The 13,831-nt window shown below is 37.7% G+C and overlaps 1 protein-coding gene across 4 annotated transcripts in view; it reads right to left on the bottom strand.

Annotated features, from left to right (window-relative positions):
• Window positions 1-13,831, bottom strand: part of il1rapl1a (interleukin 1 receptor accessory protein-like 1a) — a 231,640-nt gene that overhangs the window by 63,975 nt on the left and 153,834 nt on the right. For all 4 annotated transcript variants that reach the window (XM_023950643.2, XM_023950645.2, XM_023950644.2 and 1 more), the window contains exon 6: window positions 5,919-5,993. In XM_023950643.2, coding sequence (XP_023806411.1) covers window positions 5,919-5,993 — 75 coding nt within the window. The remainder of the gene's footprint in view (window positions 1-5,918; window positions 5,994-13,831) is intronic.

The raw sequence follows: 13,831 nt of genomic DNA, 5'->3' as shown, positions 1-13,831 counted from the left end.
ATATTTTTTTTGAAAGCGTATGACTTAAAAAAAAGATACATTTCTGAATACTTATACAACTTTTACATGAATTAAATCATACAAAATGTTTTTTAAAGCATACAAATTTCTTTTATCCATGCAAATTCCAAGTGCTTTTCTTTTGATAAATTAAGAAATATTTATTCAACACCCAACATTGTCTCGTTCCCACAACAAAATATCTATTAAAAAAAAGCTTAAATGTGCCTCAACCAATGAGGTATTTCTCAAAAGAAAAGAAAAAGGTGCTATGCATTTCCAAAACTCCTTATAACAGAAAATGGCTGCTAGATCAAGTGATCAATAAACAAATTAATAATCCCCTGCACGGCAAACTCCCTATTTCAGTTAGATTTAGGGATGGGTATAAGTTATATCTTATTTTTGAAGTCAGGTAAGAGCTCCTTGATGACATATACAATACAGCATTAGAAAGTGACTGAATTAGTTGATTTTAAGCATGGACAGTGAATCTTTTACAAGCTTTTACCTATTGCCTATTGATAAGTATCATATGTCCCAACCATATGATTACCTGGGACATAATTAGGGATTTAATAGAATATTAAATAAAATAGTAATTGATGCGTAATGCATATATAAAGCGAAATCATCATTATTTAATGCTTAGGAATGCATAAAGTAAAGTTTAGTAATACATTCTACTAGTTACCACATTTTCAAATAGTTTGCCCAGGGGTGCGGCTCATACTCAGATGCAACTTACACATGATTTTTTTTAAATAAATAGCAACCACCACTAGAGGCCACTGTAGGTGTGTTAATCAGAATTAGCTACTGACAGCAAAAGAAGAAGCGCCGCTCAGTTGTACACCAGGCTTGGTGGAATTGTTTAAAAGCGAAACAGAGGATGAAGAATTCAATTGATTTAGTGATTTGAAGTGATAGAAAGAGTTTAGTTGACCTGTTAGCATGTTCTTTATACTATGGTTATATGAATAATTGTACACTAGATCATATACTAGATCCCTTATGTCTTATGAGGCTAATTAAGCATTGTAGTGTTATGGTAGTTAAGAGTGCATACAGTATATTCAGTCTAGTATTGCTATCGATTCTCTTATTTTTTTTTCACTATGAAATGTGCGTTCTTGTTCCTGTATTCTATTAAATAAATGTCTCCCAAAAGTGTGACTTACACTCCCAAAAGTGTGACTTACAGTCCAAAATTACGGTCCCTGCTTAAAAAGTATATGCTTAGCAGAGCTTAATAATAATGAAAATACCTAATTGATTATCTAATCAAAATGTGTAACAATGCGCTAACTATTATTACATAAAGGGACCCTATTCTTCAGTGTTACCCAAAGTTACTTTTAGGACAATTTCAGAATATTTTGTCACCTCGATTAACTTTGATCGAATTTACTGTTAATCAACATTGATCAGATCAAGAGCTAAAACTGTAGTAATCTTTAGCAATTGAATACATACAGTATATTTGATTTGTCACTTTAAATATAAACTGTCTTCAAAATATAGATTTACGGAAATTAATATCATCTAACAGCTGCAGCGTGCATATGTAATCCATGTCAGATTAGACAAATTATGTTTTTTAGGTGAACTGTTGGACATTTTCTGTTCCATAGAGCTTTGCATTAAGTCACTTTATTTGAGCCGGTTTGAAACTTTAGACAAGAGATTGAGATTTGGTTTTGTAGTTGCGTTTGTCCCCTTTGTCCATAAATGTAAGACAACTCTAGCACTGTTAACTGTGTTGCTGCATATGATCCACAACTTTATTTAAGCTACTAACAAATACAATTTACAAAGGCCAAACACCAACCACTAATTTGCATACATACACACAAAAAAAGGTTTAGAGGGAAAACATGGTCTCCATGGATTTCTCGGCCAGTTGCTCAGCAGGCTTGATCACATAAAACATTGGCTAACTTCTATTCTCAACCAACTGATCATTGCACTTAGATGAAACCATTTATTACACATGATCATGGGAAATCTGCTATGCTTACCCTAATTATGTTGTGAATTATTTTTTATCACAAAAAAAAAAACGTGGGAGAGTCTGCAACAAGTATCATCAAAGATCATGCCCCCTTCTCTGTTTTTGGCCCTCGCTCTGCAAAATTATAGTCTAATTTCTTTCCAGAAGAGTGCACCCATATGGAGGTGTAGGGGGACACTGAGCTCCCTTCAGATCATTTACAGTTATCCAATGACTGAGGGGACTGCACTGCAAGCCAGTGTGTGACCTATTCAGCTGAATAACACAGGCTGCAAATGTCTGTGTTTGATCAAGAGGAGAAGCAGATGAAATGTTCAAAGTCAGCTAAATCTTTCATGCACACCTTGCTGGGGGTGGAAGTGCTTCAGTCATATACTTGGCCGGTTCACATGTGCGTCTTTTTGCATATTTTACACATTTATAGCTTTGTCAGTTATACTGTAAGTCTTCAGGTGGAAACTTTGTCCAGTAATGGAGAAACCGTGGATTCTCCGCCTGTGATGGAAGTGGCGGACTTGACCACCTTGCTACTGTAGGACCAGATAATTTGACAAAACCGTGGCTGAAAGGAAGACGGCAAACTCCAACAAGCTCACAAATTCTTTATGAAACGCCTGGTATAAACCATATGAAAGATGTAAAATGTCAAGTTGTATGACATTGTTGTAATATTCCTGATTTTTTCTGAAGCCCTTAGGCAGATTTATGTCATAACAACAGCCCTCGTACAGTGTTTCACTGGTGGCTCTGGAGTTTAATGAGCATGGTCTTTAATGATGGAACCTGTAAATGTAGGATTTTTGGCCCTGGAGCAGAATAGGACTCTACGGCAAAGCAAGCAGACCTCAGAACAGAAGGTCAGTGAAAAATTAAACCTTCCCAATGTCTTTATTTCTTAACTATCTGCCACCTTTCGGTCCTCTAATATGACCAGCCTGACTCCTCACTTTCTCGTCTCCACTTTCAGTTTCTGTTGTGCACAGTGTGGCAAAGTTTTTGCATCATCGTCTTTGCCCGTTCATCCATTGCATCCCTGCTGAGTGTCTTCTGTAAGGCTTTATGCGACATAAGTAATTTATGTCTGCTGGCTCAGTTGCTGTGTAACACTATCTAAGATGGATGCTATTTGAAACATGCACTGGTTGCAACAGCATAGGAGATAAACTGAAGCTGGGTTTCCTGGCAGGGTTGCAGATTTATCTCCCTGCTTACGGCTCTGATTTTACTACCTATCCACCAGCCTTCACTAGATCCCGTGTCTTAATTTTGTCCATTCCCTCATCTTTAGCCATGGCTTAACAAGTGTAAGAAAGTAAGATATGGAACAAACATAGCTAAATAAAAGAAAAATGTTTGTCTGGAGGAAGGAACAACTAATGGAGACACAAAATGGAGCTTATCTACAAAGTGTTTACCTTGGTGTCTCACTGATTTAGGCCTTGTTAGATGTGTGTAGGAGCTGACTGTATGACAACACAATCTTCCAGAATCTCCCCTAGTCCGGCTTGCCAGTAACTCTGACTGATAGAAGTGCCAAACTCTTGTGCAGCATGTCTTTATGGGATAACTCTTCAGATTTGACTTGTCAATGTAGACCATATGCCAAGCAGCCCATTAGAATGGTTGCTTTTTTTCCGTAACAGTTTTGTCAAATCCACAACCTTGTGCGAGTAATAAGTGTCCCCAATAATTGTCCCCAAATTATGTCTACACCAGGCCTGCATAGTAAATAAAAAATTCACAAATTTCTAATGAACTACTGCTGCTTTGCAGAAAAATTCCTACAAAAAACCCCCACAGGTTTTGGGATTTTGGCGTAAAACGGCACTTCTGGGAATACTTTTACAATTGATCAAAAGATGATTGGAGTGGGACTTTGAAGGAAACTGTTGCAGTGAAATTGAAATTTTGTATTAGTTTTTTATTGTTTTGCTAATTATTCACGTACCGCAAGTCATATCGTCATCGCAGTATTGATTATTAACATTGCACATCTCAAGTATCGTGCAGCTCTGGTCTACACCCAAAAAAGTAAAGGTCCACAGCAGGAATTTTTAGCTAGCGGTTTATATAACTTTCTGTCTGAAAATAAACGGAGATAGACCTCCTAAGACAGGGTGCTTATTACGTCGATTGCGATCGATCGGTCGATCTTCAAGGACATGAGGGTTGATCGCAGGCCAGCAAAGATAAATGACCAAAAAAAGAAAAATGTACTTTAAAAAAATCTGTAAGCGTATCAAAATCCTCACAGAGAAGTACGGGGTTTGATTGACATGCAGAACGGCCAATCGGACATCCTCTGATACACACGTCACTGCACATGCGTGTTTAAATTCACTGAGCGCAAATTATGTCTGTCATCAGAAAGTCGCTTTCTGATGTGTTGAAAGCGAATTTCAACACATCAGAAAGTCGCTTTCTGATGACAGATATCCACACAAATAAATGCACACACACGCGCACATAGGTAAATCTTCAAGACATTGTCGACTCAAAAGTAGCTCACATGCCAAAAAAGTGTGAGCACCCCTGTCTTAAGAGTACTTCAGCATCAGTGAAAAATATGATGCAATGACGACATCTCCATTTTTTAGACTTTTCAGTCTTTAGTTCATACAAACAATGCCTTAAAATCGCCTCAACCTTAACAAAGATAGACTTTGGTCAGCTAATGTGTGTCTGTGAAAGCGATTTGATCGCCAGTATCGGTTAGCGACTGACCAGTTTGAACACTATAAGCCAAAGATGCATTCAAAAACCCACATGCAGCGTGTTCTTGAACGCACCCCTCATGTCCGTGTGTACGGAGCATTTGCCTTAATATGTCTTGGTTCACTTTTTTATTAACACATTTCTTTCACTTTCTGTGTCCAAATATTTTTCTTTTCTGAATCTGCAAAGTCATCTGTATACGAACCTTTGAGTCCTTCTCAACACATACACACACACACACACACATAAAACAGAGGTTGAAGCTAAACACAACATCAGATCAACACAATACAAACTAAAGGAAGAGCGAGCAGAAAGATTTTGAGAAACAACTGTGAAAGAGTTTCAAAAGAGAAGCCAGCTTTTCCTGAAATCTCCACGGAATCAGGATTTAGACAAACGACACAAATAGCTTAAGGGCCTATTGTGTAACCTGTTCATGCATTGCTGTGAGTAGGCTGACATGTGAGGCTCAGACTGTCAGTTTATCAACAGCAGCAATTTTTCACACTTGATCAGCCAGCCGTGGAGGCATTTTAAATGAACTACCTGCATTCCAGTAGCATCAGATAGAAAACAAAAGGCAAGCGCTCTGTGAATTATTGCACCACCTTTGCCTTTGTCTCCACTATTCTCTTTCTGTCACAAACTCTTCCAGTCCTTCTCTAGACCTCTCAGTCTTGTCTGATCGGCTTCACCATGACAGACACATTAGCCATTCACAGAACGGATAAGCACCATGTGGACAACGGACTGTGCCCAGAAATCAAGCAATATGCTGTCACAGAAAAACAAACAAACCACTCTCATATAGTCTCATGCCCACATGGTCGTCCCATTGTGACCCCACGTCAGAAAAGACAAACAACAGCGATGGAAAGCGACTGCCGTTCAATGTGGCGAGCCAGCAAGTGGAAGCCTGGCACCATATGGGCTCTCTATTGTTGACAAAACAGCCTAAGGGACATTAGCACCCATCATTTGCATATACTAAAACCACTTCTGCAGTTGTTTATCCTTTGCTATCTCTCCAACAAACAAACATGTCATCATCGATCTGTATTCAACGCCTGGAGGTGTGCTGGAAAGGATTTGTAAAGTCATCCATTTCCTGTCATTCTCTAGTTGCTATTTCAAACAACTCAGACAGAACTGACAGCAGCTGGAGGAAATCCCATGATGATCTTACCTAGATGCAGCTCTATGGTGTTAATCTTGTTTTCCGTGGGAAACAGGATCTTCGGCGGCTTGTCGGTCACAGGGGCTAGAACGGAAAGGAGACACGTTTTTGAATATTTCAAGTAAAACAGAGAAAATGTCTTTAGAAGAAGAAAAGTCAGGATTTATCAAGCAGTCATTTTTGGGTTTCCTCATTGGGTTTTCATCTTTTGCCTTAGTCACATGCACCCATACGGGGATCGACCAGTTTGGGTACTGCGCATTGACCGGGCCCGTGAAGGGTGATAGACAGGTGCAATTGCATCTTAAAGGGAGCCCAGGTGTGTCTTGTGATTCCTTTAAGTCTTGTGTGGCCACCTTAAGAGATGGCAAGGAAATAGGAAAGTACCATTGTTGTGCATGTGGTAAGTGTATTGTGAAGTATTTGTAAGGATAATGTAAGTTACACGCACTTATAACAAATGGTTGATGCTGTCATATGGTGCCCTTATGCCTCACCCCAGTCATTATTAAGGTGCTGTAAGTAGGAATGGGTATCGTTAAGGTTTTAACGGTACTACAAATCTTATTGATACAGCTTATCGATCCTGTATTTTAACGATACTCTTATCGATACTTTTTGTGGATGAAAAATAAATAAATAAATAACAAATGAAGAACATAAAGTGTTTTTATTTCCTCATTATGGAACAACATTGTTTTTTAACAAAACATTTTACTTTATACATTTTTCCAACTTGAAAAGTAAAATGCATGAAAAAAGAAGTTATTTAAAGAAAAACAAACAGTAATGTTTTGACATGTTGCTGTCATGATGTAAATATAAAACAAATTAAATAAACTCTTCACTCTAAAATAGAAACATGGTTGCATAGGGCAACATGGTGGAGTATGCAGGTAGATTGCAGAAACCCGCACGTTCCTCTTTTTTTTTCTTTTTTAAAGTTCTGCACATGGTGGGTGATTTGAACTATAATAAACACATTCATCTTTGCTAATAATTTACTTTTTCTGCGAGTCCTGTGTTCAAACTTCAAGCGCTTCTAGGAACACAAACGCACACCCCCAACACACTTGTGCACGCTCTCACTCACTCTCGCGCGGCACACGCTCCTCCCTTTAATACACGCAAGGTGGTGACACACATACACACTCATTCTACAACACCTATACAGCTCATTAGTTAGATAGTTAGTAGTTAGTTGTTACTATTATTTTTTTAATAAAGAATACAGCGTTGTAATTATGAATTGTATTCATTCGCGACGCGGCCGCCGGAGGATTTTGTGCTGCCCTGGGGCTCGTTCAATACCGGGGCTCGGTACCCATCCCTAGCTGTAAGGGATCCTTACTGATGGCGTGCAAATGCTGCATGCACGGCTTGTGCAGGTGATACACAAGTGTCCGTAGAATGGCTTGTATGATGGGTTGTAGGATGTCTACACAAACTGCACTCTGATGGTCTAATTTCCTAAATTCAAACAGCCAGGCTGCCCATAAGGAACATGCAACATGCCTGAGTCTCTCCTACTTCACCCTTACTTAAGCTTACGTGTTGTTTAAGTGTTCATTACGACCAATCGTCAAAAGCCGTAGTTTTTGCTCTACGAGCTCACCAAGCAGTCTATATGATCTTAAAATTTTCTGCGAGCCCCAGACAGGTTTTCGCTCGCAGACAGCCCGTATCCACCCGTAAGGGCAGTTGTGACTAAGGCATTAACTGTAGAAAAAGCCAACCCATTTTTAGATAATTCACTTAATCAAATTGACTTCTATCCTTGCAATACAAACAACATGCCACTATTGAATCTGTTTTGGTGTTAAATGTCAGAAGGGCTATCACAGACTGAGCGTTTCCTAGTAAAAGTGAGGGCAGGCGATGCCCAAATGACAATAATTCTGTATACAGTGAATGTCAAGCCTGATGAATTTCTGAATCAAATTTTTTTTAAATCACACCCGATCATCTTTTAATCTATTTATAATGCATTCCCTTTGGTCTTTTATTTATTATTACGCCATTTTTAGCCGTAATAAAAAAATATGTCTTTTTCTAGGACATAGTTTCTGCAGAGCGGCAGAAGTTCATTTGAAACTCGCCTCTGAGTTGTGGGCGGGACCGTTGATGCGGAGCCCCCCCCCCCCCCCCTCTCTATTGTAAAACAGAGCAGGAGCCTGTGGCCTGCCAAGCGTAATTTCTAGGTAACAAATAGTAAAAATCTTTTCGCCTGATCCTGATTCAGAACATTTTGAATAAAGAAATATTCAGAAATTAAGTTTTTTTAGCTGAATTTTATTTATATATGTCCTCCTTCATCTGAAAAATGCTACAAGAACACGTTAAAGAGCCTAAATCAGGCAAAATCAACTTTTTGAGCTTTTAATTGCATCATAATGTTAATTCCTCACTATAAACAACCCCAAAGCTCCATTCACGTTGGCGATGATCAGCAAGAACGCTTTCATTTTGTATCCACAATTTGCACATCAATTTTTGCTACATTTTGGATGTTGCCTGTTTTTGTGGGCGAAATGCAAATACGCTGCAGAGGTCAGATCTCGGTTGACATCAAGGTATGGGCGGCACCCACAAAGAGCGAAAGGCGTTGCCTCAGAGATCAAGTCATCTTATTTTCGGATAGGAAAATTAGCTGGTGAAATAGCTCATTATAGAAAAAATTTTCCTCTAGTGTGCCAAAAGTAATAAATTATTATGGATGTAGTTTACTCTGAAAGGCTTAGAATAGCTAGCATGATATATGCTCTATATTAAAACACCAAAAACACAATTTTCACAAGAGTGGGTCTTTAAACTTCATCTCAGTAAATAAGTCACTTTTTTTTCAGAAAACAATCCATTTTAGAATGAAATCCACTTCCACTTTAAAAACAATTAACATATGGACAAACGCAGGATCTTTAGCTTTCTTAACTTGAAAAGAAGAATTATGTGCAGGACAGTCAAGAAAAAAAAACCAATAAACCCACATCTCTAGAGACTTTGCTTTGTGTACATTCAAACTGGAATGAAAAGTTTCTTCCTAAAACCACATCCACTAAACTGGAAGCCTGCATAGTCCTAAAAAGCCCCCAAACCCGCAAAATCAGACTCATTAAACCTCCACTATTTCCCAGCTGGCCCAAAACAGCCAAGCCAGGTATTAACTTCTCACTAAACTCGTTTTCTGTCTGACTTCCAAACAAAAAACTACGATTCATTTCCTCTAAAAAAATAAACTTTCAACTGCTTCATCATGAAGTTTAAAGTGTAACTGCTGTTTGACCGTAGAAGCACTCGCCAAAAACCTCCTACTGCAGTGTTTTTGTGCAAACATCAAAGCTGATGAAAGTTCAGAACATCTAGCTTTTTAATCAAAAGAGGTTTTGGGGAATCTGAAAAATAAAAGGATACTTTCATGACTTCAGCACATCTCTTTTGAGTTGTTTTGAACCCCATAGAGCAATTAGTTACATCTGTTAGTCATGCTTAAACCAGAACAACCACACCCAGCATTTTATTATTATTCCGACGTACTTTACAGGTGATTTTTAGCAGTTAGGTTGTTCGGACCTTTTAGGAGCTCAACACTCTTAATGAGACTCTTTTGAGTCTTTAAAACGAGGGGCCCTTTAATGAGTTGTTTGAAAGTTTTTTTTTTAATCTGGTGTCTGTCATCAATTGGAAAACAGTCATCTTGTGCTGCAGTGCGAAGAACTATTTGATGATCTTGATCTTGTAAAGAGCCACAGTCTCAGAGGATTTGATTGCGTTTTTAACTGGATCAGATGTCTGGGAGGCGGCACCTGCTTGTATGCAAATCGGGGCAGTAAGGCTCCCTGATATCTGAGAGAGGGGCGGTCACGGGCTTTTAGGCACAACAGTTTGCACTTTTATTAGTTAATCACTCAGTACAAATTACAATGGATACTGATACAATTTTAATTACATATCAAACTGCTATAGGTAATTACACAATGGGTGCGCTGGGCAAACAAATGAGGATAAGCAGATGTGGTAAAGAGAGCAGAGATATGAGGCTGCACAGACAACACGGAGCATAGAAAAGAAGGGAAATTTGGCATGAGGCACTTTTAGTATCTTATACTTCCATTCAGATAACCATTTCTTTATGGAATGTAAACAAATGACTGCTTTCATGATGGGGAAAATTATGAGCTTCTCCCCACAAAGAAAGAAAGTATGTCTCGCATTAACAAGCATCTAAAAAAAACACAGTTTGGTAAAGTGGGTGAAAACTACAAAAATAAACTGAGTTTAAATGTGGTTTTTCTTAACACTTATTCACTTAGGTGAATGGGTTTCATTCAGTTCCCCCCTTTTCACCTAATTTATAGCTAAACTAATAAGAGTTTGATGCTGCTTGAATCACACTTTTCCTAATATGTGTTGTGTTTTTGCATTCCGAGGTCTTGACCTTGGTCCACACTCTAGTCTCACATGCAGAGACTTGATTTCATTTCTTCTCTCTGGGGCTTGCAAACCATGTTCCCTTTTACAAGTACCTTATTTTTAAGCTCTAAAACATTTTTGTCAAAAATAATGTCTGTTTTTATTTTTGTGTAACATTTACCAATATAGTTTATCCCTGCTGCTTCTCTCAGGTTTAAATTGTCAAATTGACAAATTAGAATAGAATATTTTGTAGAATATGTTTTTACCTTCAAATATTTTTTACCTAGGTCTACATTTGTGGAAAACGACTTGAAATTTGACTTGGACTTGCAAAACTGACCTCTTACGTTTTTATTTTTTAACCGGCAGCCCATAATCTATTAATAGGTAGTCAACATATATAAAAGTTTATCAAATCTCCATTCAGTGAAACTTATTTACCTATTTGCTGCTTATTAATTAACTTTTAATTTAATTTATCCTTTTATAGATCAATCATTTAGTGAATACATTCCAATCGCATTTTATGTGCAGATTCAAGTTCATTCATTAATGCAAGAGTTTTTACTATGATAAGTTCAACTGAACATAAAGTCATAGTCTATGATGAAAACAGAAAATTTCTTTGAGAAGGCCTGCTTCGGTTTGTAAATCTTAAAAGACAAAATACACGATTTAAAATGTACTTTTAGTAAGTTTTAGGACGTCATGCGCAGATCAGGCCTGGCCATTGCTCAAATCCCAAGGGAGGGGTGGAAATCTTCTTAAATGGCAGGAGGAATTGGGAGACTGGCATCTGCTATAAAAGGTAAGAAAAAATGTTTTTAAAAATCCAAATTGAGCAGTAGGATGCATGCTGCACTAAATTAGATCAAACAACAAAACCCTAAAGCTGCGTTAGCACCAGTCGCAGAAAAGACCTCTTCCAATGAGAAGTCTATGTACCGGTAAACGTGCGTTATGGTGTTCAAAAGTCTTGAGTTCATGTGAGATCATCCAATCGAGATCTGAAGCTTTTTGACCAAACAGAGCCAATGGGTGTCCTTTCAACTAAACAGCATCACTAGAAGTGCAATGGCACCAAAACTGTCTTGTGTTCTCTTGGAAACATTGATAACAACAGTATAGTAATGTCTCAAAAACAACTTTGAATCATTGAGGTTCAATATAATTTGATTTTGGGGATTTAAATGAGATTTAAAACAAACTACCTACTTAGCTATTGATTACTATCTCCTCTCTATAAATAGAACAGACATGCAATGCTTGTTTATTGTGGCCCCAACTGTCTTCCAATACAGATCAAAGCATTCCAGCTGGTAGGGAGCTTCAAATAAATAATGATCCAGTTATGGTTGTCAACTACATGAAGTATTGAAAATGGATAAACCGCATTAGCTTGTTAACTTAAGTAACTGAAAGAGAACTGAAATAATAAGCAAGCCAAGAAAAGCCTGGTTAGAATAATTTATAGCTCTCAGATAATCTTTTCACAAATGATGTTTCTATATTTTAAACCTGTTTAGTTGGATTTACTTTTGCTTCCTTACTTTTTGTCATATTTCTTTTGCCCTGTGTTTCTCCAAGTTGCATTTGTGCAAAGCCCCTTGTGTTGGAAATTGTTCACAACCTTTCTCTTTGTTTTGTCAAATCTGTATTTAGGAATAATTTTTTTTTCACACATTTGCTGTTTTTTTTATCAGCTGGAACATAATACTTTAACCAGGAATGTCACTCATGCTCATGTCCTTTCCACAGCACTGCATCTAGGAAAGCCACATATACGTTTAGTGAAGACACTGATCAAAGCTGACAACAGGTTTGAAGTGATATTAAAAAGGGAATCAGGTCAGGGTGCTGATGCCAGTCTACATGTATTTACATTTGTCATGACTGTCCAGTTTCATTTAAGGTTAAAGCTTGGAAACATTGGTCTCTGGGCAGTTTTTTTTAGCTATTTAAATATTTTTCTTCAACAATACAGATGTTTGCATGATGACATTTATTTTTTTTGGGCAGCGTGATGGCACAATGGATAGCACTCTTGCTTCCCTTTCTTTCTCCTGCTTTGAAAACCAGCTGGGTACTAGAAGTTTGCATGCACCCCCCCTGGACGTGTGGGTTTTCTCCTGGCAACCTGGTTTCCTCCCACAGTCCCAAAACATGCTTCACAGATTAATTGGTATCTCTAAATTGCCCCTAAGCATGAGTGTGAGTGTGTGAGTGTGTTGCCCTGCAACAAACTGGTGACCTTTTTAGGGTGTACCAGCTGACACAGGGTTTGGTGACCCCATGACCCCAAAAGGGATTCAGCAGGTTCTGAAGATGGACGGATGGACAGAATTTTGCTGTTTGGCCAAACTGTTGCATTTATTACAAAAAAATTGAAAAAACACGTTTATGACACATGCAAGCATGCACATACTTCTCTAAAAAGATAATTTTATTGACCCTCTTGTCTTATAAAATAAACTGATATGATTTATAGGTTTGTTTGTATTGAAAATACATTGTTGTTAGAAATGACAGGCAAGAGAAAGACATTTTCTTTCGCCGCAAAGGTACAAGAAAATATATGTTGGTTATTTTCCGTGCTAAATTTGTTCTTACACTTTAGCAATAATGTTCTATTATGTGCCCTTATTACCTTCAATATATCTTCATTTCATCCCTGATTGCACAGTAAAAATACCTATATGAGTTTGTGTTAGGAACTCATTTCTATAGTGGACTATTTTCCACATCAAAGTTATTATGCATTGACTGGTTGAAGACATTTAAAGAAAAAAAATGGAAGCAGTTATAATTATCCTTAAACATATCCCACTCCCTGCTGTGCTGCACTGTGCTGAGAACCGAACAATACTCAAGTGTTTCAACATCAAAGCCAAGGTGGTGAACATTCTCTCAAACACACAGCAATGGAAGAATCACAAGCACTTTCAGGAAGGAACTTTTTTATGCTCATCCTACAGAACTTATTAATAGTCATATCCATTAACGATGAAACACGGTGTTGTAGAAGCTTTTCAAACCACAGAACAAGCTATGAGCTTTAAAAACTCTAGATGTGAAAAATTATATACAAATTAGAGAAAACAAAACTTAAGTAAGTTTTATTGTGCAATGTCTCAGATCATTCCCAAAATACCATGTAAAGTAAAATTTAAGATTTATTGTAAGTAAATGTAAGCACTACAAGGAGAATGATGAAAAAATAACAATGCAGTATAAGATAAGATGAAAGACGATGAACTAAGAATACATATGTAAGATATTTAGGGACACATCATGTCTTTCCTCTCTGAAAGTCTTTTTTTTCCAATTGGCACCTCGGTAGGCTGCCAACTACATAGATAGCTCCATGTTTGCTTACTTGTTTCTATGTTTTGGTTTTGTGGTTCCTTTTATTGGTCTGTTTTTGAAGTGAAGTGGCATGCCTGCTACAACTTTCTGGAACAATTTTCCACCACTTCTAGCTCTGAAGCGCTCTACAGTTGCATCGTTTC

Source organism: Oryzias latipes, chromosome 21, assembly GCF_053564925.1.
Source record: "Oryzias latipes strain Hd-rR chromosome 21, Olatipes_Hd-rR_3.1".
Taxonomy (NCBI): domain Eukaryota; kingdom Metazoa; phylum Chordata; class Actinopteri; order Beloniformes; family Adrianichthyidae; genus Oryzias; species Oryzias latipes.
The sequence above is the reverse complement of the archived record's forward strand: the minus strand, read 5'-3'. Positions and strand labels throughout refer to the sequence as shown.